Source organism: Sciurus carolinensis, chromosome 7 (genome assembly GCF_902686445.1).
Source record: "Sciurus carolinensis chromosome 7, mSciCar1.2, whole genome shotgun sequence".
Taxonomy (NCBI): Eukaryota; Metazoa; Chordata; class Mammalia; order Rodentia; family Sciuridae; genus Sciurus; species Sciurus carolinensis.
The window spans coordinates 3110613-3131900 of NC_062219.1; the positions used below are offsets into that span (position 1 = coordinate 3110613).

General features: G+C 53.1%; 2 protein-coding genes across 5 annotated transcripts in view; both read left to right on the forward strand.

Annotated features, from left to right (window-relative positions):
* LOC124989039 (uncharacterized) overlaps positions 1 to 6230 on the forward strand; it is a 59140-nt gene extending 52910 nt beyond the window's left edge. For all 4 annotated transcript variants that reach the window (XM_047558949.1, XM_047558953.1, XM_047558950.1 and 1 more), the window contains 2 exons: positions 2079 to 2178; positions 2510 to 6230. In XM_047558949.1, the coding sequence (XP_047414905.1) occupies positions 2079 to 2178; positions 2510 to 2560 (151 nt within the window). In that variant the 3' untranslated portion in view covers positions 2561 to 6230. The remainder of the gene's footprint in view (positions 1 to 2078; positions 2179 to 2509) is intronic.
* A 6716-nt stretch (positions 6231 to 12946) lies between these two features.
* Positions 12947 to 21037, forward strand: Tbxt (T-box transcription factor T). The gene is made up of 8 exons (XM_047558855.1): positions 12947 to 13152; positions 13584 to 13848; positions 14597 to 14731; positions 15509 to 15570; positions 15679 to 15740; positions 17406 to 17579; positions 18681 to 18810; positions 20207 to 21037. The coding sequence occupies exons 1-8, from the start codon at positions 12947 to 12949 to the stop codon at positions 20478 to 20480; spliced, it is 1308 nt and encodes a 435-aa protein (XP_047414811.1). The 3' UTR covers positions 20481 to 21037.
* The last annotated feature ends 251 nt before the right edge of the window (positions 21038 to 21288 follow it).

Genomic DNA, 21288 nt, shown 5'->3' on the forward strand with positions numbered 1-21288 from the left:
GTAAGGCACCTGTGAGGACAGTGGGTGGCTACCACGGTGTCTCCTGCCTCCTCGGCAGTGACCGGCACACCACAGAAATCTATCATTGTGAATGACAAATCGATGTGCTCCTGTTGGTTCAGTTTTCTTCTGTCAAGTAAACATGGCCTCCTCTGCTGTTCACAGCCAGGCCCGGCGGTGGCCTCAGGGCAGTGCAGGGCAACACTGGACCAATCCTGCCTCCCTTGCCGCCTCAGCCTCAGCCAGGCTTGCCCTTGGTGTCCTTGTTGCACAGAGCATGCTGTGACCCTGCTCGTGTTTTTGGGAGTCATGTGACCGCAGAGTGTCAAGTCATGTCCATCGGGGAGCAGTGCTAACTCACATCTAGTGTCCTCCATGCTCTCTCACTCTTGGCCAACAACCTCACAAGAAGGTGGACGCTCCAGGCTGCCCAGGAGTTGGAGCTGCATCTTGATAGTGACAGACTTGACACCATCCCTGTGCCATTCTGTATTAACCCCCAGTCCCTAGGAGCAAATCCTATGGCACTTCAGATTGGGTTTGCTCAGCTAAAAATGCACAGGAGCCCTGTCACCTGGTGAACCTGCCTCCAACCAGGGAGAAATCCACTTGCAGCCTGGCCCCCGATGCTGTTCGAAGCTCATTTGCAGGCCAGATGTCCTCAGCGCTAGCCCAGTTTCAGGAGGCTTGGTGAAGCCTCCAAACAGGCCCTGAGTGTTCCGTCTTCTGTTACCTTGGTGTCTTATTGACACTGCTTTTCTTCTGGAAGTCCTTTCTGAATTGAATGAAATGAAGAGCATTAAAAGTGCCTTGTGCCTTAGACACTTTAAAAAAAAGTGCCTTGTGCCTTAAGTGTAGCTGTTGTGTCCTCTGATCACGGACACAGGGAAGGCGATTTCTAGGGAGCCCCATGTGCAACCAAGTTCTTGCACCCAGATGCTGCAATGACTGGTTCCTGCCCATCCTGGGAAGCGTGACGTCTGCCCCCTGCAGTGACTATCCTTCTGGGCACCCACATAGCCCATGGCTCAAGCAGTGCAAGGTCATTTCGCTCCTTTGCCTGACTCAGGTCCAGGGATTGTCCTCCAGTCCCTGACTCTAGACCAGCCCATATGCTACCCGCTTGAATATTTTCAGACGTTAACTTCAAGCCAACTTATACAGCGGGTGAAAATTCACTGGTCACTACTTTGTTTGGATTTTCCCTTGCCCCCATTATTTTCCTTGGTGCATCTCAGTTGTGCATCAGGTGTGATCTGCTGTTACAGTCACGCATGCACACAGTTTTACAATATAATATGACCAATATCATTAGTTTGTTCAAATTTTCATTGAAGTTACTGGATAACTATGAATGTTTTCCTACACAAACACACACACACACAGAAACACACACAAAGAGACACACATAGATGCGGACACACACACAGATCCTTGTTGGTGGTGATTTGTTTCCATTTCTCTGATAATTAGTTTTGGTGAGGACTAGGGTGCCTTGCTAGAAAAAGATGCAGTCCCATTTAGCAGGGATTTGAGGTCTCAAAACATTCTCCACAGCAGGATTGTTGAGTACAAAATACTAATCCAAATGGTCTTTGCTTTGTTTCCAAAATCCTGAAGAATATCTCCATGATTTTCCCTGTGGTCAAGATGTCCAGTTTGAGCTAAAATAGCTTTTGGGGTCAAATAGTCACGAAAGCAGGTCAGGAGATCAGTAAATGTGGTGTATACGCAACACAAAATTTCACAAGGGAAGCAGGTTCAGTGAGCCACTGAGGGAAGCTCAGTCCACAGGCTTGTAGCAGCCTGCAGCACTGAGCTAAGCTTGGCCAACCCAACGTGGGGAGTGAAACCCTTAAGACACATCACACCTGATTGTGGACATGTGATTTCTTGGAGAGAGAATTCATAATGTGTTTTTTAAATTGGATTCTTATGGAAGTTAATGTCATGGAGTCGAATGGGGTAGGAAAAGTTCTTTGCAGAAAAAAGTATGCATTGGTGTTAACACCATGTTGAGTTTATGCACAGAAAAGTGGTTTAAATGCCATCCTTAAGAGCTTTCCCTCTCTCCTTAGGCATAACCCTACAGAGCACGTGAGGGGTGAACCTGCTTCTTCTGGGATGACCACAGCACCCCTGACTCTGGAGCACATGATTCCGACTCACCGCGTAGTGGTTGGCTCCTGTCCTCTCTCTGATTCACCCTCCATGACATCAAAGGACAATGAGAGTGGGAGAGAGATGCTGCAGGGGCAGGGGCTGGGTGTGACTGGAGCAGGTCCCAGCAGGGCGAGGTGTCTGAGGATTAGATAGGCCTGCAGTCCCGAGGTGGAAATAGGAGATTCCTGAGCAATGCAGTAGCTGGAGGGAAGGAGTTGTGTCCTATTCCCTGGTGAGGAAGAGCAAATGGCCAAGAATCAGGCGAGGCAGTGGGTGGTGTGTCCCTACTGCACCTCACCTTCTGAGGTTTTATGCATATTCGTGTGGTTTTTTCCTTTCATTCCAGGAGGCCAAAACGGGAAGCCGGTACTGGATTAACTATGTGGATAAAGAATAAGGCTGCGGTATCAGAACTAGATGCAAAGGAGGAAGGAATGTTGAAATCCCATCGAAGTAAGAAAAAGACAACATTCTATTTCTGTAATCCAAAGTTATGAGGGCATTGGTGGCACCTGAGGTGGAGAAGCATGTTCCTAACACACAGCATCAAGCCCATCTCCTCGTGGCGTGACGTCCATGTGGCAGCCCAGGCGAGCCAGAACCCGCAGAGGCAGTATCAGTAGAATCAGACTCACAGCGAAGCCAGCTGGTGGAGATGGTCAGACACACAAAGACAACCAGCCCAAGTAACATGCTGAACAAGCCTTAAAGTGAATTTTTAAATTATGAGAGAAAATATTTGAAAAGGAATGCAATAGAGATTGTGAAGTGGAAAAATATAATAAATGAATATAATATTCAATGAGTGATTTGAGTGGTAGCTTGGACGTACCTAAAGATGAACCCCTGAACTAGCCAGGTCAGAAGAAGTGACCTCATACAGCACTGGAGGCAGAGACGGAAGAGCTGAGAGGGCCTGGGACGCAGAGGATGGAGTAAGAAGTCCAGCATGTGTCTAGTTGGTTCCAGTAGCAATAGTGGAGGATGGGGAAAAGGCAGGCCTTGAAGAGAAAAGAAGGATTTCCTCTGATTTAGGGAACCAAGAATCACAAACAAAGTGAGTCAAAAGAACACCACCAAATATGAAGTGAAGTTCTTTGAAGGAGCCCCAAGGAAAAGGCAGATTACTCACAACGGGATAATACCCAGAAATTCAGATGGCAGCTCAATAGGAATAACAGGCAAATTCTTCCAGAGTTATTTTAGCAAGAAAAAAGCAAGGGCTGGAGATGTAGCTTGGTGGTGGAGCTCTTGCCTCGGCTGGGTGAGGCCCTGGATTCCATCCCCAGCACTGCAGAAGAAGAAAAAAAGGAATTATAAATAAGTAATAGAAATCCTAAAAAGTCCTACAAATAATAAATAAAACCCACAGATTGAAAAACCTTCTCACAAAGAAACTAAGAAAACTCTAGGTCCATGTGGTTTCATTGGAGAATCTACAAACACTTGCGGAAGAAAGGGTGCCTCATTCAGGCGTGCCTCCCTCGGAGCAGGGAGGAGAGGTCCCCAGCTGCTGAGAGAAGGCAGCAGGGCCTCAGTACCAAAGCCAGGGCAGGATGTGCGTTACCAGGAGGAAAAGTACCGCCACCGCGGGCAGGAACACGTTTGCTGAACTCTTCACGAACATAGTAACAAATGGAACCTAGTGATGCCTTGCTCATTTCAGTAGCTTTCGCTTAGGATAAAAGTAATAAGAAACTATGGCTAGGAGGGAAATCCTTTAATCTGATGGAGTGCATATATATAAATATATGTACACACATAAATACATAAAAATGTACTTCACATCTTTCCCATTTCTATTCCATATTGTATGGTAAGTCTGACTCATATGATAGGAAACAAAAAGATATTAAAACTACAAAGTTAGTAAAAATCCCAAAGAATCTACAGATTGATTGGTGGGATGAATGGGTTTAGGAAGATTGTTGGAAAAAGTGACGATACAAAAATTGACTATATTTCTATAATCCAGCAAAAATTCAACAAAAAATGACACAATGGTGTTAAAAATTGCAAACACCTAAGGACAATTTTAATGAAATCATGTACCAAGAAAACTATGTAATATTGTTGGGAAGTATTTTTTTAATCTAAATAAATGAATGCATACACCTGTTTGTAGATTGGAAAACTTGACACTAAGATGATTTCAATTTTCTGTAAGTTGTAGATTCTATATAATTCCAATGGATATCCAACAGTTTTATTTTAATTTAAACACAACAAATTGATTCTAACACCTACGTAGAAATGCAAAGTTCGAAGTAGGTCCAAATATTCTGTCTCCTGAAGACCCAGTATCAGTTTTGACAATGGTGTAGCAAAAGGCATGGATGGACTTGTGTGTACCGCTCACATGCACACCGAACACAGAGCACAGAGAAAGTCCTGCAGCCTACGCACAAACTTGCAACCGGGTGGCATACAGAGCAGTGGGAAGAAGACCCTCTGCTACAAGTGACCCTGGGCCAGATGGACAGCACTGACTGGGGAAAGACACCACCAATCAATTCTGAATTGATCGTAGGTCCAGGTGGCAAGAGGACAACAGTAGAAGTGCTGAAATAAAACACAGGACGTAACTTCGTGCTGTCAAATAGGGGAGATTTTCATAAATAGGGAGCAAAAATCATTTATCACCAAGAAAAATATTACTAAGGTAGACCACATTAAATTAAAAACCACTTTTTTAGGGGAGATGAAAAGATAGCCTTGAGCTAATTGAGAGGCAAGACAAGGTAGAATAAAATATTTATAACACTTGCATTGGCCATAGGCTTGCAGATAAAATACATAAAGGATGCCTACAAGTAAATAGGATGAAGACAGGCAAGCCAATAGAGAGAGGCAGAAGATTTGAAGAGAAGGTTCAGAAACGGTCAGCAGATGGCCAGCGAAGCATTCAAGGTGAGCTCAGCTGCTTTAGGGATCAGGAGATCAGAATCACAGGGACAGGTCGCCACACTGACCAGGGTGACTACTGTGAAGAAAGACGTGTGGACACCACCCAGGTGGATGGTGTGTAGTTAAGTCCAGGTCCAAATAAAAGTTAAGTCCGGGTCCAGACCCTGAGATCCCCTTTCGGTGTGGATTTTTTTGCCTTCCTGATTGTGTATTTTAAACAGATCCACTAACCCAGGTGCCTTGAGCATCTGAGTTTGACCTGTGTGCTCCTGTCTATGAGCTCTGCAGTGACTCTCCCAGGGTGGGGAGGTGGGGGACATGGAGACAACGTTTGCTCGATGCTGGCTTCTTGCATGGCCCCGTCACAGGCCTCCTGGTCATAGCGCGGGGAGCACCAGTGCAGCCCGGAGGAGTCGGGGAACGGGAGGCACTATTTTGCTCTTTTTATGCAACAGACTGCTTTGATGTCACATGAATATGTTCTGAACTGCCGGCTAGCACGCCTCACGAGTTACGTGTGTGACAGTCAGCTGAAGAGCAGTTAGCGTGAGGTATGTCCCCACAGTGGGCGCTTGGGCACGGGCAGGACGAGGGTTGGTGTTGGGTTAGGTAGACCAGGTGGGATGAATGGAGCTGGTGAGGGGTCAGCTCATGAAAGATAATTTTAATTTTATTTGGACCTGGACTTAACTACACACCATCCACCTGGGTAAAGATTTGGGTAGCAAGTCCCCCTGAGCTTAGCGTCAACAGATTAAGGAAAAACCATTTTGGTTTAAAAAAAAGGAGGGAAAAACATACACGTTGGCTCTGGTAACTATACCTTCAGAAGACCATTTTCTAGAATCTCATCTCCACCTAGAGGATGGGCAAAATTGACCAAAATGATGGTTTTTCACAACGGCATGAGGCCGCAGGGAATCTAGCTGGTGAATGCAGCTATAAATATTTAGCCCCCATCCCCAAAAAAGATATATAAACTTGCACCAGAGTTCAAGTCAAAAATGTCATATGGTATGATTTAGATGCTGGAGGAACGTGGATCTTCTGGATAACTATAAAATCCTACAATATACACACAAATACATTCTATTTTATGAATAAATAATTTTTTAAATTTTTGTTTATTTTTTTAAAAAACAATTTTTTTCTACATGTGAATAGGGTAATAATGTTTGTCTCAATCTACTGTCCTTCCCATCCCCACCCGCCCCACCCGCCCCTCCCGCCCCTCTGTAAAATTCAAAGTTCCTTCAGTCTTCCCTACCCCGTTCCCCACTATGGATCAGCATCTGCTTATCAGAGAAAACATTCAGCCTTTGGTTGTTTGGGATTGGCTTATTTCACGTAGCATGATGTTCTCAAACTCCATCCATTCACCTGCATATGCCATCATTTCATTCGTCTTTAAGACTGTGTAATGTGAATAAATAGTTTTAAAGGTATTTGAACTGTATTCAGAACTTTAGAACTGATCCTGGCTAGGTGAGGTTCTGGCCTCTTCTCAATGGATTCCCAGGACAGAAGAAGGCCCAGGTTCTGAGCGGGCACTGCCCACGGGTCCTGGAGGGGAAAGGAAGCCATGCCCATGGCTTGTCCTCTCAGCAGCACTTGCTGAAGAGTGAAGGCTGCTCCAAAGTCAGAGGATGAGCCTGCCAAAGACCAGAGATGGCCGTGGAGGGGCCTTTGTCTAGAATGGCTGCCGTCGCCAGCTGACTTGGGCTCTAGTCATGCTGCTCACCTTTTGGATCTGTGTTTTCTTTCGTGATGGGCATTTAAACCCAGGGCGATGCTGACACTGGCTGCGCAGGGTTCTTCCGAGACAGGGTGGGGTAAGGTGCGGGGCTTGGGCGGCTTTGGCTCTGCTTTCTCTCCAGCTGCTGCAGCCAGCCTCTCAGAATGCAGAGCAGGTCATTTAGGGCAGACTTGAGATTACGGACCTTTCCCCCAGGTTTCAAAAGGGGTGAACCAGATCCTCCTCCTACCTCCCCAGGTACCTCTTACCCCTGTGTGGTGTGGTGCACAGGAGAGAGGAAGTACACTTACTTCTACTTCCTGTGCGTCTACCCCGATCTGGTGGGAATTAGGTTGGTGTTAAGCAGCACAACTCAGAATCACATGGCCACTGCCGCTGGGCTGCCAGCCAGCTTCTCCGGCCCCCTGGACAGAGCGGCAATCCCCCTACACGCTGACAGCACTGTCCCGTCTACACGGCAATGTGCGCTGGATTCCTCGCACCTAACAGTGCCCTCAGTTGCTTCCGGTGGCGCCCCCGGCAGCTGCGGGTGCGCTGGTGGAAGGTGCTCCCTTCCGCAGCAGCCCCTGGTGGGAGGCCTGGGTCCAGGCGGTGCTCACGGGTGCGCCCAGCCCTCCCTCCGAGCCGCTGGCTCAGTCTGCTTCTTGGTGAGCGGGAAGAACTACCTTCACCGGCTCGGGCCGCAGCCCTCCCGCCGCCGCCCTGCTCCCACTGCCCGCGGCCAGCGCAGACTTCCGCTCAGCCTGCTGGTCCGCCACCCTCCCTCCGCACATGCCCCTTCCGGTCGTTCTCCGCTCTTGGTCCAGAGCAGTCCTGGGAATCTCTGCAAGGTGCCTGGAAAAGCAGGCCTTTCCCCGCTGGGGCGTGCAGGGCTGGAGCTCCTCCCGCCGCCTGGCGTAGCGCTCAGCCTGTCTCCAGGTAGGGCTGCTAGGTCCGCCCTCCTGACTTACCCTCCATTGTTGTGCTGAATGGGCCATTGTGTCCGGAGAGACTCTACTGTCATTAAAATGAGGCTGTCTCTCGTCTGGAGTTCTCGTTTTGTCCCTTCCCCTCGGCCCTCCTTAGATATCCTGGTCTCTGCAGGCCTTGGCGTCCCCTGCTGTTCTCAGTATCCTGTGGTTCCTCAGCGGACAGGACAGGCCCCTTCAGTTAGCCCAGGAAGTTCCGCCAAGGCCCACCTCGGTGTCCCCAAGCCAGCCCCTGCTCAGCTCGTCCTCATTCTGCCTCCTCTGCTTCCTCGAGGGGAGTGTCAGGTCCCAGCTGGAGCGCGGACCTTACTGTGCCAGCCCCTTCCACAGCCTGGGTCACAGTCTGCTGTGATTTTGGACATAGCGCCTGTCTCTCCGGCTAGTCAGGGATGACGGAAAGTAGAGCTGGCCCCGCAGGAACCGTGTGCGCTCCACCTGCTGGATCCCACAGTCTTTCCGGGGGGATGGACTGGGGGCTTCATATTTAATCAGTGCCCAAACAGGAGTTTGCAAAAGAAGTTGCAGAGGGAGAGAGATGATGTCTGTATAACACGGACATTGTAACACGATGGACATGTGTGTGTGTGTGTGTGTGTGTGATCAAAGGTAGCAGAGCCGGGAGCCGGGTCACGATTTCTGGAGCAGTCGAAAGCCTTCCAGTACATTCCTCCCCTCTCCACCTCTGCTCATTTCTGTCCTCCTCAAGGTCTCAAGACATGGCTTCCCAGGGAGCCTCCTTTCCTCTCTTCCAGGCAACTGACCGTTCAATGAAGGTCACTCTGGGCTGTGTAGCCCCGTGTTTCAGAGACTGGGAGGGACTGACGTTCAGTCGCACACTCTGGGTAGACCGCTCCCTGCCACCCGTCCAGGCAGCTCCTCTTTAGATGCCCTTGCTACCTGTGTGGCCAGCCTGCCCCGCAGGCTGGGGTGGCCCCACCTGGAGCTCTGAGGAAGGATCGCTGTCTTCCTTGGCAAGGAGCTGTGGAAGGGTGTCCATCCTGGTGAGAGCTGGCCCAGGCAGCGGCCCCGGGGAACAGGAGAAAATCACAGGAAGCCTCCCCAGGGGTGGGAGGCAAAGGGGGAGGACGGTGATTCCAGAGGCAGAGGGCAGGGGAAGCCACCTTGGGAAGTCAGCGGTGGGCCCCAGCAGAGAGCCACCTGGCCTGCAGAAGGTAGCAAACCTTGCCCTGTAAAACCAGAAACACTCCAGGAGCACAGAGGCCGAAAGGAAGCCCACGGAATCCCGTGATGTGCGACGTGGAGGAAATCAGGATTGCCAGAAACCCGAGCCGCAGAGAGTAAAATCTGCATGGGGGGCAGTAAACCGGAAGGGACGTGGAGGCAAATTGACAGAGTGGTGTGGAAAAAACTTCACAGGCCACTTGATTATGCAGAAAGACCCCAGAGATGAAAAGACACAGGGGAGAAGGCGGAAGAAGCCAAAGCAGGTCGTTCAGCTATCCCAGGTACAAATGGCTCCACCCAACGCGCCCTGGGTGCGGGTGCACCCCAGAGGGATCCACCACAGGAGAGTCTGCTCTTCATCACCTCACGAAGAAACCTGGGAGCGCCCAGAACTGAGGAAATTAGGAATCCAGGCAGAAAGGACTCAAGCTGCCCACCAACTAAGGTCCCCAAAGCCAGCTGCCCACAAATGTCTCCTCTGCAACCTTGAATTCCAAACAGCCAGAGCGGAAGTGCTGGGGTTCTAAGAAATGTTAGCCCAAGATCCCAAACCTTCCGCTTGCTGTGCTGGTTTGTTTGTTTTCCATGTGTGAACTCCTGTCACTAAACCAACCAGGACATTGTCACCTGTGACACAGCACAGCGGCTCTCAAAGCACGGCCAGGGTGGAACTTGGTTTTGAGGTGCAGCCTCAAAACTACTGTGGTATGGATAAACTGTGCAGAGTGCACCCAGTAACTAGAGACACTCATAGGAATAAAAGTGTATTTATTCTTTTCTTCAAAACCACAGTCACCTTAAACAAGCCAATGTCCTTTAATTTTTTTTTTCAGTGCTAAGGAGTATAAAGATTTACATCTTGCGGCTTTTAAAACAATTACAGAAGTCACTGGATTTCTTTCAAAGGGAGAGACAAACCAAATGGTGACAGAATTATTTGCTCTTAGGCAATATTTATGATCTCTTCTAATCTAGGGCTTGCCAATGCTTTTTCGTTAGGTCTGCTCAATCAGTAGGGGAAATACAAAATGGAAAAAAGAAGAGGAATCCGCCCCCAAACCCGGACTGCGATTAGTGCCTGCGGTTTTCATTTCCATACACATGGACACATATTATGTATGTAGGGACACACAGAATGTCCTTTAATGAACACACATTACACTCTCAGAAAAGAAATGTGTTTTTTCTTGTAGGAAAGTGTGAGGTCACAGCCCTGGATGTGGCCCTCTGCTTGGGCTGGCTTCGAGCCTGAGGGGGTGCACTAGAACCTGCTCAGAGGTCCTGGGTTTGCAGTCTGAGAAGGGGCTGACCCCAAGGAAAGCTGCCACTCTGGGAACAGAGATGTATTTCTTATGTCTCCTATACCATTTTTTTCTCAGTGAACAGTTGCCTCTAAGGCCAAGTCAGGAGGGCCGTCCCTATTTTTCTCTAAATGGCTGGGTTTTCAAGGAGAGGGAGACCTTGGGGGAGAAACAGCTGGCCGTGCCGGCCCCTCCCTCCCAAGGAAGCACCTTGTTAGTGCTGGGAATCCTTTACAGCCTCTGGAGGAAGTTTTTGGCTGTAAACTGTCATGCACTGCAGCCTTCATTGAAAAGGCTGAGGGATGGGCCTGGGCCTGGGAACCCAGGGAGGAAGATCAGAAGCCAGCCCCAGCAGTGGGCAGGCAAGGCTCAGAGAGCCTGCAGTAGTGACACCAGTCAGTGACTTCAGCTCCACCTCTTCTGGATCATGCTCTTCAGTACTGGGGACACCTGTGGTGTGGAAATTTCATTGTGAATGTTAGAAATGGAACATTCTCCTCTGGTTTTATTCATGTTTGGTTGGGCCCCCTCCTGTTCAAAGGAACAGTTTTAGGGCAATCTGTTAAGCATGGTAGAGTTCTGAGCTGCCTGGACTCTGGGGAAAGCCACCCCAAAGTCACCAGGGCCCAGCTCCACTCTCCCTGTGGAGTCGCAGAGGTGGCCTACTTCTGGGCCTGTGTTTAGAGACCTTCAGCCGCGTTGGACCCACCCTCCTTCTGCCTCCCCCTCCCCTCCGCTTTGACCTTTTATTCTAAGTGCGAGGCTCAGGGGGTCTCAGGTCACAGTCCCAAGAAGAGTGACAGGCACGCGCAGGCTTTCTTGGAGCCCCTGCGGTGGTGAGCCTGGCCCAAGGCATCTCAGAAGGGCGGGGTCGGAACAAATGAGGTCCTTTTGGTGTCTCTTTGCAGAAGGGAACTTCCTCTGGGGACAGCCTCCTGGGAATTTCCATACGCCCTAGACAACAAAGAGACCTGCGATGCGGACACTGAGTGGCGACCTCTCTTCCCGACTGTCTGTTGGAAGTAGTGAGGCGGGGGGGGGGGGGCAGAAAGGAGCCCTAGAAGCACTTCCACCCCAGGGGGGCCCAGCACCCTGGGGCTGGCTGCCGGAAGCCCTATCCAAAAGTCCGAGGCGGGTGAAACCCAGGGAGAACCCCTCCTGCGACTTCCCCAGCAGTTCCCACCCGGAGTGAGCCCAGGCAGGCCCGGCGGGAAAGTGAGCCCCGCGGGAGGGCTCCCTGTCTGGGGCACAGGACGGTGCCCCACCTGACGTGTTGGCTTCTTCCAGAGGGCGTGGGGGCGGGGTGCGTGCGGAGACCGGGAAACTGAGGCAGGACACAGGCTCTTGTTACGCGACGGCACGGTGTTCAGGGCGCAAAGGCAGAGTCGGTGGGAGGCTGCCGGCCTGCTTCGCCTTCCTGGGCTCGGGCTTAGAGGAATGTTATTGTCGAAGGAGACCCCATTGAACTATTTCCTGCTTATTGTCACCTTCCCCGCGCTCTCCCCGCGGAGGTTCTCACCGAAAGGTAATAAACCAACTGCTGCCGACGCCGCTTGGCGCTGCGGCGGGTGGGGAAACGCGCCCACCTTCCTCAACAAGTCCCGGCACGACGGCGGCCAGGCGCACCCGGGCCGCACTCAGTGCACGCGCAGCGCAGAGCTGGTCACCAAGGTCCTGTTTGCTTAAGGGGGCCGAGGAAACGTCCTCGAGGGCCCATTTTATTTCCATTTCGCAACCTGGGCAGACTGCGCGCGCGGTGCTTCCCTCTCCAGCCAGGTGAGGGCCGCGGGGGACGCGGGTCGCGGTGGTGGGCCGACCCACCGTGTGGGCGCCCGTGGCGCCACCTGAAGTGCATTGGGGCGCGCGGCGAGTCGAGACCGGTGTGCGGAGACTGCGGGATGGAGGGCCGAGTCTCGGAGAGCCAGACCAGCACCCCGGGGCGAGGCGGGCGAGGCGGCCCGTGAGCCGCGCTGTGCTCCCAGAGGGGTCCAGGCGCCTCTGGCGCGGGCGCAGGTGTGCGCAGGGCGGACACTCGAGGCTGCAGGGCGGCGGGGCCGGGGGTGCGCCTGGCGAGCGCCGAGGGCGGCCGGCAGCCCCTGCAGAGGTGCGGGCCGGGCGGGCTCCAGGGCCGGGCCCCCTCCTCCGCGGCCCGCCCCGCCGCTTTGATGGAGGTGCAAACATTTGGGGGAGGGCGGGGGTGTCGGGACTGGGCCGGGCCAGGAGTTACAGGAAACAGGAGCGCGGGAGCCCATTGTTGGCCCCCGGCCGCCCTGGCCCGCCCGGCAGGGTCTGATATGGCCGCACGCGGCCAATGGGCAGCTGTCCGGCACTTCAAAGGCCACGCAGCCCAATCCGCCGCGCCCCCTCCGCGGCAGCCGCGGCTCTATTTATGGGGAGGGGACCAATTTCTCTCCCCAGAGACCGACTCTAGTCTTGCCTTGCGGGAGTTCAAGGGGAATCTCTCCTGTCCCTCGCCCCTGTCCCCCGCCCCCGCCCCTTCCCCCACATCCCGATCCTGATCCTGGCCCTTCTCCCGTGGCGGTGCTGCCACCCGGGCGCTCTCCGGGTCCACCACTTTTCTTGGAAGAGCCGCGGCCTAGAGGGGTGAAGGTGGCTCTCCGGTAGCAAGGCAGAGCTCGGGGAGGTGGGGCGGGGCGGGAGGGAGGATGAGCGCCCCGGGCACGGAGAGCGCGGGGAAGAGCCTGCAGTGCCGAGTGGACCACCTGTTGAGCGCGGTGGAGAGCGAGCTGCAGGCCGGCAGCGAGAAGGGCGACCCCACCGAGCGCGAGCTGCGCGTGGGCCTAGAGGAGAGCGAGCTGTGGCTGCGCTTCAAGGAGCTCACCAACGAAATGATCGTCACCAAGAACGGCAGGTGGGTGCGCGCGGCGCTCGGGCGGCCGGGGGTCTCTCACGGCGGACGCTGTTTCTCCCAAGAGGACTTCCTTCCTCGGTTAACAGCCCTCGTGGATTCCTAACCAATTATTTTGGGAATTTCTGTGCGGAAGCTGGGGAGGAGGCACTGGAACCCCAAGTCCTCGAGGTGCCTCGATTCGAGGCTTGGCCTTTGGCTCTGAAAGCCTTCCCTAAAAGTTCTCGTCTGCGGCTGCCTCCAGGAGGCCAGGGGACAGTCTGCAGACCGCCCGGGCCCAGGACGTGGGAGGGCTCCGGGAAGGGGAGAGCCTCGAAGTTCCTTTGCAAGTTCTCAAGGAGGCCCCGAAATGAGCAAGCCTCCGGGCCAAGCTTCCAGCCTCCGGCTCAACGGGTCAGGTCCCGGGTCCTCCTGCGGCGCCCTGTCTTTTCCAGGAGGATGTTCCCAGTGCTGAAGGTTAACGTGTCAGGCCTGGACCCCAACGCCATGTATTCCTTCCTGCTGGACTTCGTAGCGGCCGACAACCACCGCTGGAAGTACGTGAACGGGGAGTGGGTGCCCGGGGGCAAGCCCGAGCCGCAGGCGCCCAGCTGCGTCTACATCCACCCAGACTCGCCCAACTTCGGGGCCCACTGGATGAAGGCGCCCGTCTCCTTCAGCAAAGTCAAGCTCACCAACAAACTCAACGGAGGAGGCCAGGTAGGCGTGCTGGATCGGGAAGGGTCGGCCGGCCAGGCGGGCAGGGGCAGGAGGGGACCGCCTGCGCAGCACCTTCTGTGGGGGAGATCTTGGCGGGTCACTGCTGGACGGGAGGTGACCTCCACCCTGGAGAATCTGCCACAGCCTTCTCCGACTAAATCCTTAGCCCTGTTTATATTAAACTGATAAAGGTCACTCCAATTCTGGGGACCAGGGGATGGGAGCCCTCAGGCCTGAAGGTTTCTTGCAGGTCTGAATCTGGCAAGTGGCCTGTTCTGGCCGGTCTCACCTAGAAGGAGAAAAGAGACCAGCTTGGGTGGAAAGGGGATTGCTCGGCTGCCCATGAGCACAGTGACTTCACAAACTTGTTCTTTAGTCTGAAATTGCTTCTGGAAGACCTGAGACCTTGAGAGCTACATACTAGCCTCTTAAAGGCAGCTGTCCCCCTTCTGGAGGGCCCTAGTGCTCCTTCCCCCCAGCCTAAGGGTTCTCTGATGGGTGGTCACTGCCCTTAGCTGTGGCATCCCAATCCCTCTTCCCCACCCAGCGGTGGGGAGCCACACCCAGGACCCCCGTCCCTCAACAGCAAAGGCTGTTCTTGGGAGCTGGAGGGCTTTCTGCGGTTGGGTGCATCTCTCTGGGACAGCAGCTGGAAGGATGTTTTGTTGTCTGGAGCAGGGACTGGGGTTGCCACCACGGCTTTGCCTGTCTTCCTGGAAAGAGTTCTGCTTGGTTTTGACTCTTTCAGATCATGTTGAACTCCTTACATAAGTACGAGCCTCGCATTCACATAGTGAGAGTCGGCGGGCCCCAGCGCATGATCACCAGCCACTGCTTCCCAGAGACCCAGTTCATAGCAGTGACAGCCTATCAGAACGAGGAGGTGAGGGGCCAGAGCCCTGCACTGGGGAGTCCGGGGATGGGAGGCTCTGCCTCGCAGGGTGCTGAGGCCACCTGTTCAGTACCCTTTCACCTCCACCACGACTCAAGTGGAGGCAGAGGAAAAGTCTCAAATAAACCCTCATCCAAGCATCTTCCCCCTGCCACGAACACGTTTTCCTTTTTAGCTACATATAAACTTGTCTGAAACTGGAAACATCTGCCAGATGCTTGAAATGAAAAGATGCCTCAGGCGTTTAGGCTGAGTTCTGTGCGGTGCTCTTGGGCGGCAGAGGGGCATCTCCTGAAATCTTCCACAGAAGACTGGATGGCACCCTCCCCACGACACAGTGGGGAGACTGCATTCCAGTGCTGGTTGGGCGTCTGCGGTTAATTCTGAGTTTTCCCCACAGCATAGAGAGTTTGCGATTGGTTGGTTAAGTTGTCAGTGTTGACCAGAAATGAAAACTAGCAAGTGTGCTACTATTTCCTCAGCAACCCCAGCTTCTGTTTTGAGCCTTTTTGATTTATACACATGGGATATTGTTGGGAGTAGACTAAATTTATTATGAATTCACTCAGAAATTGGCATTTGAAACTTTGCATAAATTTGCTATTTTGTCCAGTTTCTCAGCTACTTCAGACCCAAGTAGAAAAATCCATCTGGAAAGAGTTCCGATTGGCTTGAAATATTTCTAGGTGTTTCTCAATTTCTTGGTGCTGAACTAAATCCTCTGGCTAATGAGCAATACCCTACTAGATACACTTTCTTGTTTTCCAGATCACAGCTCTTAAAATTAAATACAATCCATTTGCCAAAGCTTTCCTGGATGCCAAGGAAAGGTGAGAGAATTCTAACTCTACCCCTTGGGCAAAGAACTATGTGGAAAGGCAAAGTATCTTCTGCTGTTTCTCCTCTGTGACAATTTGCTGCCCTTTTTCCCCCGACAGAAGTGATCACAAAGACATGATGGAAGAAGTGGGGGAGAGCCAGCAGCCTGGGTACTCCCAATGTACGGTTTGTTGCCTCTGCCTCCCCATGTTCAGGGCGAGAATTGCTGAAATCTAGAAGCCAGAAATGGAGTCCACCAAGATTCTGGGTGTGGCTGAAGAGCAGAATCACCGTGTATGCCCTGAGGCTCACAGCCTCTGGTGTGGAAGCTGCCTAACCCCTGGTCTTCAGCCTGCCCTCCCTGGGGCAGCGAATGCTCACAGTCAGGGGCCACTCAGCTGGATTCATTTTGCTGAGGGCTGCAGTGCCTGGGAGGAGTTATTGGGACCTTGGTGGAAGTTTAGACTTGGGCAAGAAGAGAGTCGCTTTCTGTTGCTTTAGTCTCGCCATCTCTCCGCCTTCTCCTGTGCATTCACGAGTTTCTCCAACACTATTCTGTCCTCTGACCCTCCAACGTCTTCGTTACTCTTGTGACGTTTATCTAGATCATGGTATCATCTTAGAGATGGTTCCTATTCCTGTAATCCTAGGGACTCAGGAGGCCGAGTCAGGAGGACTGCAGGTTTGAGTCCAGCCTCTGGATCTTAGCGAGCCCCTGTCTCAAAATGAAAAATACAAAGAGTTTGGGATATAGCTCAGTGGTAAAGCACCCCTGGGTTCAACCCCAGTACCAAATAAATAAATAAACAAATAAGAGAGAGGGAGGGAGAGATCCTCCTTTTGTAAGTGGTTGCAAACTGAAGAATGGAGCTGTGGGAAGCTTGTGAGCTGCTTTCCCTGCTTAACCTGCTTGGGTTCTGGGGATGGATCATCAACTTGCTGGTTGTGTTGCAGCCATGGTTGGGAAGATGAGCGGTTCTGCTGTAAGTCTCACCTCTTTAGGAGCTACCGGGGTTGGAGCCAGGTGCAGATATTTGCAGTGACCTCCATGAGCAGGAAGTGCTCCTGCTAGACTTTCCTCTCCAGCCGGGGTGGGTGTGGAGCAGTTGAGAACTGACCGTGGGGGGAGCTGCAGGAACCAGCCTGGCACCCTCCCTGAAGCTCCGTCTTCTATTCACAGTGGATGTTGGAAACTTGTCGTGCAGGCTAATTTAACGTGGGGTGAAGGGGTCCCCAGACAAGGGAGGGGCTGCGCATTGCTCAGTCTGGCAACTGGAGCAGAGTAGTTGTCTCCCTGAGGTTTGCTTTTTCTGAATTTAAAAAAAACTTCACAAGAAGAATGAAGACATTGGAGGATTAGAGGACAGAATAGTGTTGGAGAAACTTTTTCGTGAATACGCGGGGAGAAGGCGGAGAGATGGAGAGACTAAAGCAGCAGGAAGAGAAAACTAAAATGGGGGGCGCTGGAGAGGAGCAGGGGAGGAGGAGCAGGCTGCTCTGGCTCCAGGGGTCCATTCGCCATGTCCTCTCAGCTGATGGAAGGCCACCTGCCTTGGCTTGGGTCGTCGCGGGGTCCTCGAGTGTTACCGTAGATCTGCTGTGGTTGCAGCTCAGGTCACTGGTAGACTCTCCCGGGTTTACCTGGGTGCCCACAGGTTTGAAACCTTGAGCCTGTTCCGCTAAGTGTGGGGCTGATGTCCTGAGACGTGAGCTGTGGGCGGCACTGAGTGCTGGCTCAGGACCCTTACCTCCCCGGACTCTGGGGAAAGCACCCAGCTCCCGCTTTCCCTTCTTTGGTAACAGCCAGTACCAAGGCCAGTGACTCAGCATTCTTTTCTCACAGCAGGGGGGTGGCTTATTCCTGGCACCGGCACCCTCTGTCCACCGGCCAGCCCCCACCCTCAGTTCGGAGGCCCCCTCCCTCTCCCCTCCACGCACGGCTGCGAAAGGTACCCGGCCCTGAGGAACCACCGCTCGGCCCCCTACCCCAGCCCATACGCTCACCGGAACAATTCTCCAAGTAGGTCACAAGCCTAAGTCCACAGGGGTGGTGGGGGGCTGGCAGACCCCTCTGGGGAGTGTTCTGCAGCCAGAGACCTTCCTTTGGAGATCCACTTCTCAGCAGCTTCAGAGCAGACTTCCAGCTCACTTCCAGACCCCTGCTGGCTCCACCTCAGATCCATACCAGGGCTTCTTGCCCTCGTGTGCCTCAAGTTTAAAACTATGGGCTCTGGGCTGCTCTGGAAAGCCCTGGGGCCCAGGTGTGGGTATTCATGTCTCTTTCTGAGGTGATCCTGCTGGGTTAGCTGCGCACAAGGATTCCTGACTAGCCTGGTTGGGTATGGGGACCCGTGGCACCCCAGGCCCACCCCAGATCTACCATTCCAGTAGCTGGGTTGGGGGACAACGCTCCAGTGGTCTGATGCTTGCTTTCATGTCCTGAAGGCTGGCACAGCCTGTACAGACCCCCTGGCCTAATTGTCTCAACCGCTCTGTGTGCCCAGACTGACTTTGGTCTGCTCCAAATGGAGGAAAATGGCTAAAGAACACCATAAAGCAATTAAGCTTACAGCTGATTTGGAGTGGAAGGAATGGTCTTTGGGACTTGTTCGACCAGAGGGTAGACGCTGAGGCTGGAGGATCCTATTTTTAATTTGCCTGCAGTAATGGTTTCTGTAGCCATTCAACACCTAGGGAATAACCTGCGGGGGACAGGCCGGTTGAAGGGACATTTATTTTTAAAGTTAGGTAATCGGGCTGCGGGTGTAGCTCGGTGGTAGACTGCTTTCCAGCAGGAGCGAGACCCTCCTTTGACCCCAGTGCTGCAGACGAGCAGCAAGGACAGGCAGCTCAGCGGTCCCTAACTGAGCACAGGCTCAGGCTCCACAGAGCAGAAGGACCTCATGATGGAGGAGAAAACCTGGGTTTATTGGGATCATTTTAAAATGTTTTTGGCAATAAACGTTCACCTGATGACCAGGGAAGCAGCTGGTGAGTAATGTTCTGTGTCTGCTGTGTCCACCATGGGTCCTTAGTGCTGGGTGGTCCCCGTGGTCAGTAGCGTTCACCTCGCTGCTCTTGGAAGGCCCCATCCGGTGACCGTGCTGCCTTACGCCCTCAGCCTGCTCGGAGAACTCGTCTGCCTGCTTGTCCATGCTGCCGTCCCATGACAACTGGCCCAGCCTCGGGGTGCCCGCCCACAGCAGCATGCTCCCTGGGACCCACAGCGCCAGCCCGCCCACGGGCTCCAGGTACGTCTGTCTGGAAGCTGAGCATATCCTCCGTGGCCGCAGGCTGGCTCCGTCCCTCTAGGCCTTCTCTCTTTCTGCCACAGACCTGGGGGCAGGTGGGTATCCGTCCAGGGACCCTGGCTCCTTGACTGCCGAGTTCTTGCTCCATGCTGCTCCTGGCGCGTCTCCTGGTGGAGCGCACCTAAGGAAAGCCAGGGCCCGTCTTGGCTTCGCCATGTACTGTTCCTGGGATGGATGGGTCTCCGAACCTCTCTGAGCCTCAGTTTCTCCCCCTGTAGAAAGAATGCACTAAATAACTCCTGCTTCAGCCTGTCTCCTAGAGGGTTGTTGGGATCACATACTTTGAAGTGTTTTACAACCTTTTCTGACAGGAGCTAGCTCCTCAGTTAAGGAAACAAGTGTTTTGGCTTTTCTGTGGATATAGGGTCACAGTCCTGAACATACATGCAGGCAACAGGTAAAGAAAAAAGACTTTTTCCTTTTTTCCACACAGAATTTTAGCATAGTTTAATGGAGTTCGCTGCTGTGTGCTTAGACCAGAGGGTTTAGTAAGCGTTCTCAACACGGCCCCCACCCCTTGCTGGCTGCTGCTTTTTTCTTTCTGGGTACTAGGGACGGAACTCTACTGCTGAGCTACACCCCTAGCCCCTTTTTATTTTTATTTCAAAACAGGGTCTTATTAAGTTAACCAGGTTGGCCTCCAACCTGTGATCCTCTGGCCTCAGCCTCCTGAGTCACTGGGATTATAGGTTGTGTACTGTGCCTGGTGACACCCTTGTTTTACCCTGGAGACAGCTGGAAACATAGTTGGAGGCCAAGTCTAATTTGCCACAGCTGAGGAAAGGCAGGGCTGGACTGGCCTCTGGTCCAGCTCCAGGGCCTGTCCCTCATCGCCATTCGGCTGAGAAGAGGTACGGCAGGCGGTCTCCTGGCGAGCAGAAGGAGCGACTGTCTCAGGCCAGCCTTCCAGCAGCGTCTGGCCTTGACCCTGAGAATCTCTGCAGTGTCCTGCAGCGTGCTATTTAGAAATGCAGGTCCCTGGGGCCCCCGACACTGGCTCAGGGCACCTGAGGAGTCTGCCCGCTGCTGGAGCGCACAGAGCTGGCAGCCTGCAGTCCTCGGTAGCAGAACTTTCCAGTGCCCCGTGGGAGCTGCAGTTTGTGAATACTCTTTCCTGTTCTCTTCCTAATGGTGTTGCTCCTGGGAATAGAGGTGGTAGGAGCTTCTGTGCACTCAGAACGTGGTCGTGAGTCATCTAGTGACACGGAGAACGTGAGCTGCCAGAAGCCAGGCGGTGTGATCAGTGTGACGATCAGGAAAGGGGTTCCGAGCCTTGGTCCCCAACCCCTGCTGCGCCGGGCCTTTCCCCGCCCCTGACCGCTGTGTTCTGTTTCAGCCAGTACCCCGGCCTGTGGTCTGTGAGCAACGGCACCCTCACCTCGGGCTCCCAGGCAGCTGGGGTGTCTAACGGGCTGGGGGCCCAGTTCTTCCGAGGCTCCCCTGCACACTACGCGCCCCTCGCCCACGCCGTGTCCACCGCCTCGTCCTCAGTCTCCCCACCGTATGAAGGGGCTGCCACGGTCACGGACATTCCTGAGAGCCAGTACGACGCCTCGGCCCAAGGCCGCCTCATAGCCTCATGGACACCGGTGTCCCCGCCTTCCATGTGAATCCAGCCCTTGTCTCCAGGGTGCAGTGGCTCTGCTGTGGCCAGCGGTGTTGACTGGATCCCTGCTAGGCACCAGATGTCAGCTGGGGGGGCAAGGAGATGCGCCTGCCCGGCTGCAGGTGAAAGTCAGAGGGGTCTCCACCACGTACACCCACACCCCTCGCTCGTCCTCTGCAAGAGCCGTGCGACTGCCAAGGGGACAGTCTGGAGAGGACGCGGGGCCTGGTTTCCCATGATTCATAGAGGAAAATCCTGTGCCGGGTCCTGAAGCTAGGCATTTGTTTCTCACACAGCAAACAGGGAGACTTTGCAACAGAGCGTGTCCCCTCCGCCGGCAGACAGCACGCTTTTAAACCTCTTCCTTGTTGCTTTCAAGTAGTTAGAGTTGAGCTGTTAGGGACAGAAACAATTCAGAGTGAGGACAGCAGATTGTAGCTGAACTGGAAGTTTGATTCCACTGCCCTCTAGAAGGGGTTGATTTTGAGTGTATGTAGCTAATCTCTTGTATTGTGAAATCACCTGTTTTATATTTTCCTTTTGACAAAAAGAGTAAGTAGCCAAAGACAATCGGCAGAAAACTTTTTCTGCGAAATAAAGGCAATATACAAGATTTGGTTGTTCCAGTTATTATTTAAAGCCCTCCTTTGGGATGAGTCTACTCTTTACTATGGCTGGTGGAAACGACTCCCAAAGAGCATTTTTATCTACTATGGACTTTGATGTACTGCAGACATGGAAGTGAAATTTGTACATATTTAGTGCTAATTGCCACAGAATGTAAATGATATTGAGGGATTTTTCGAAGATCA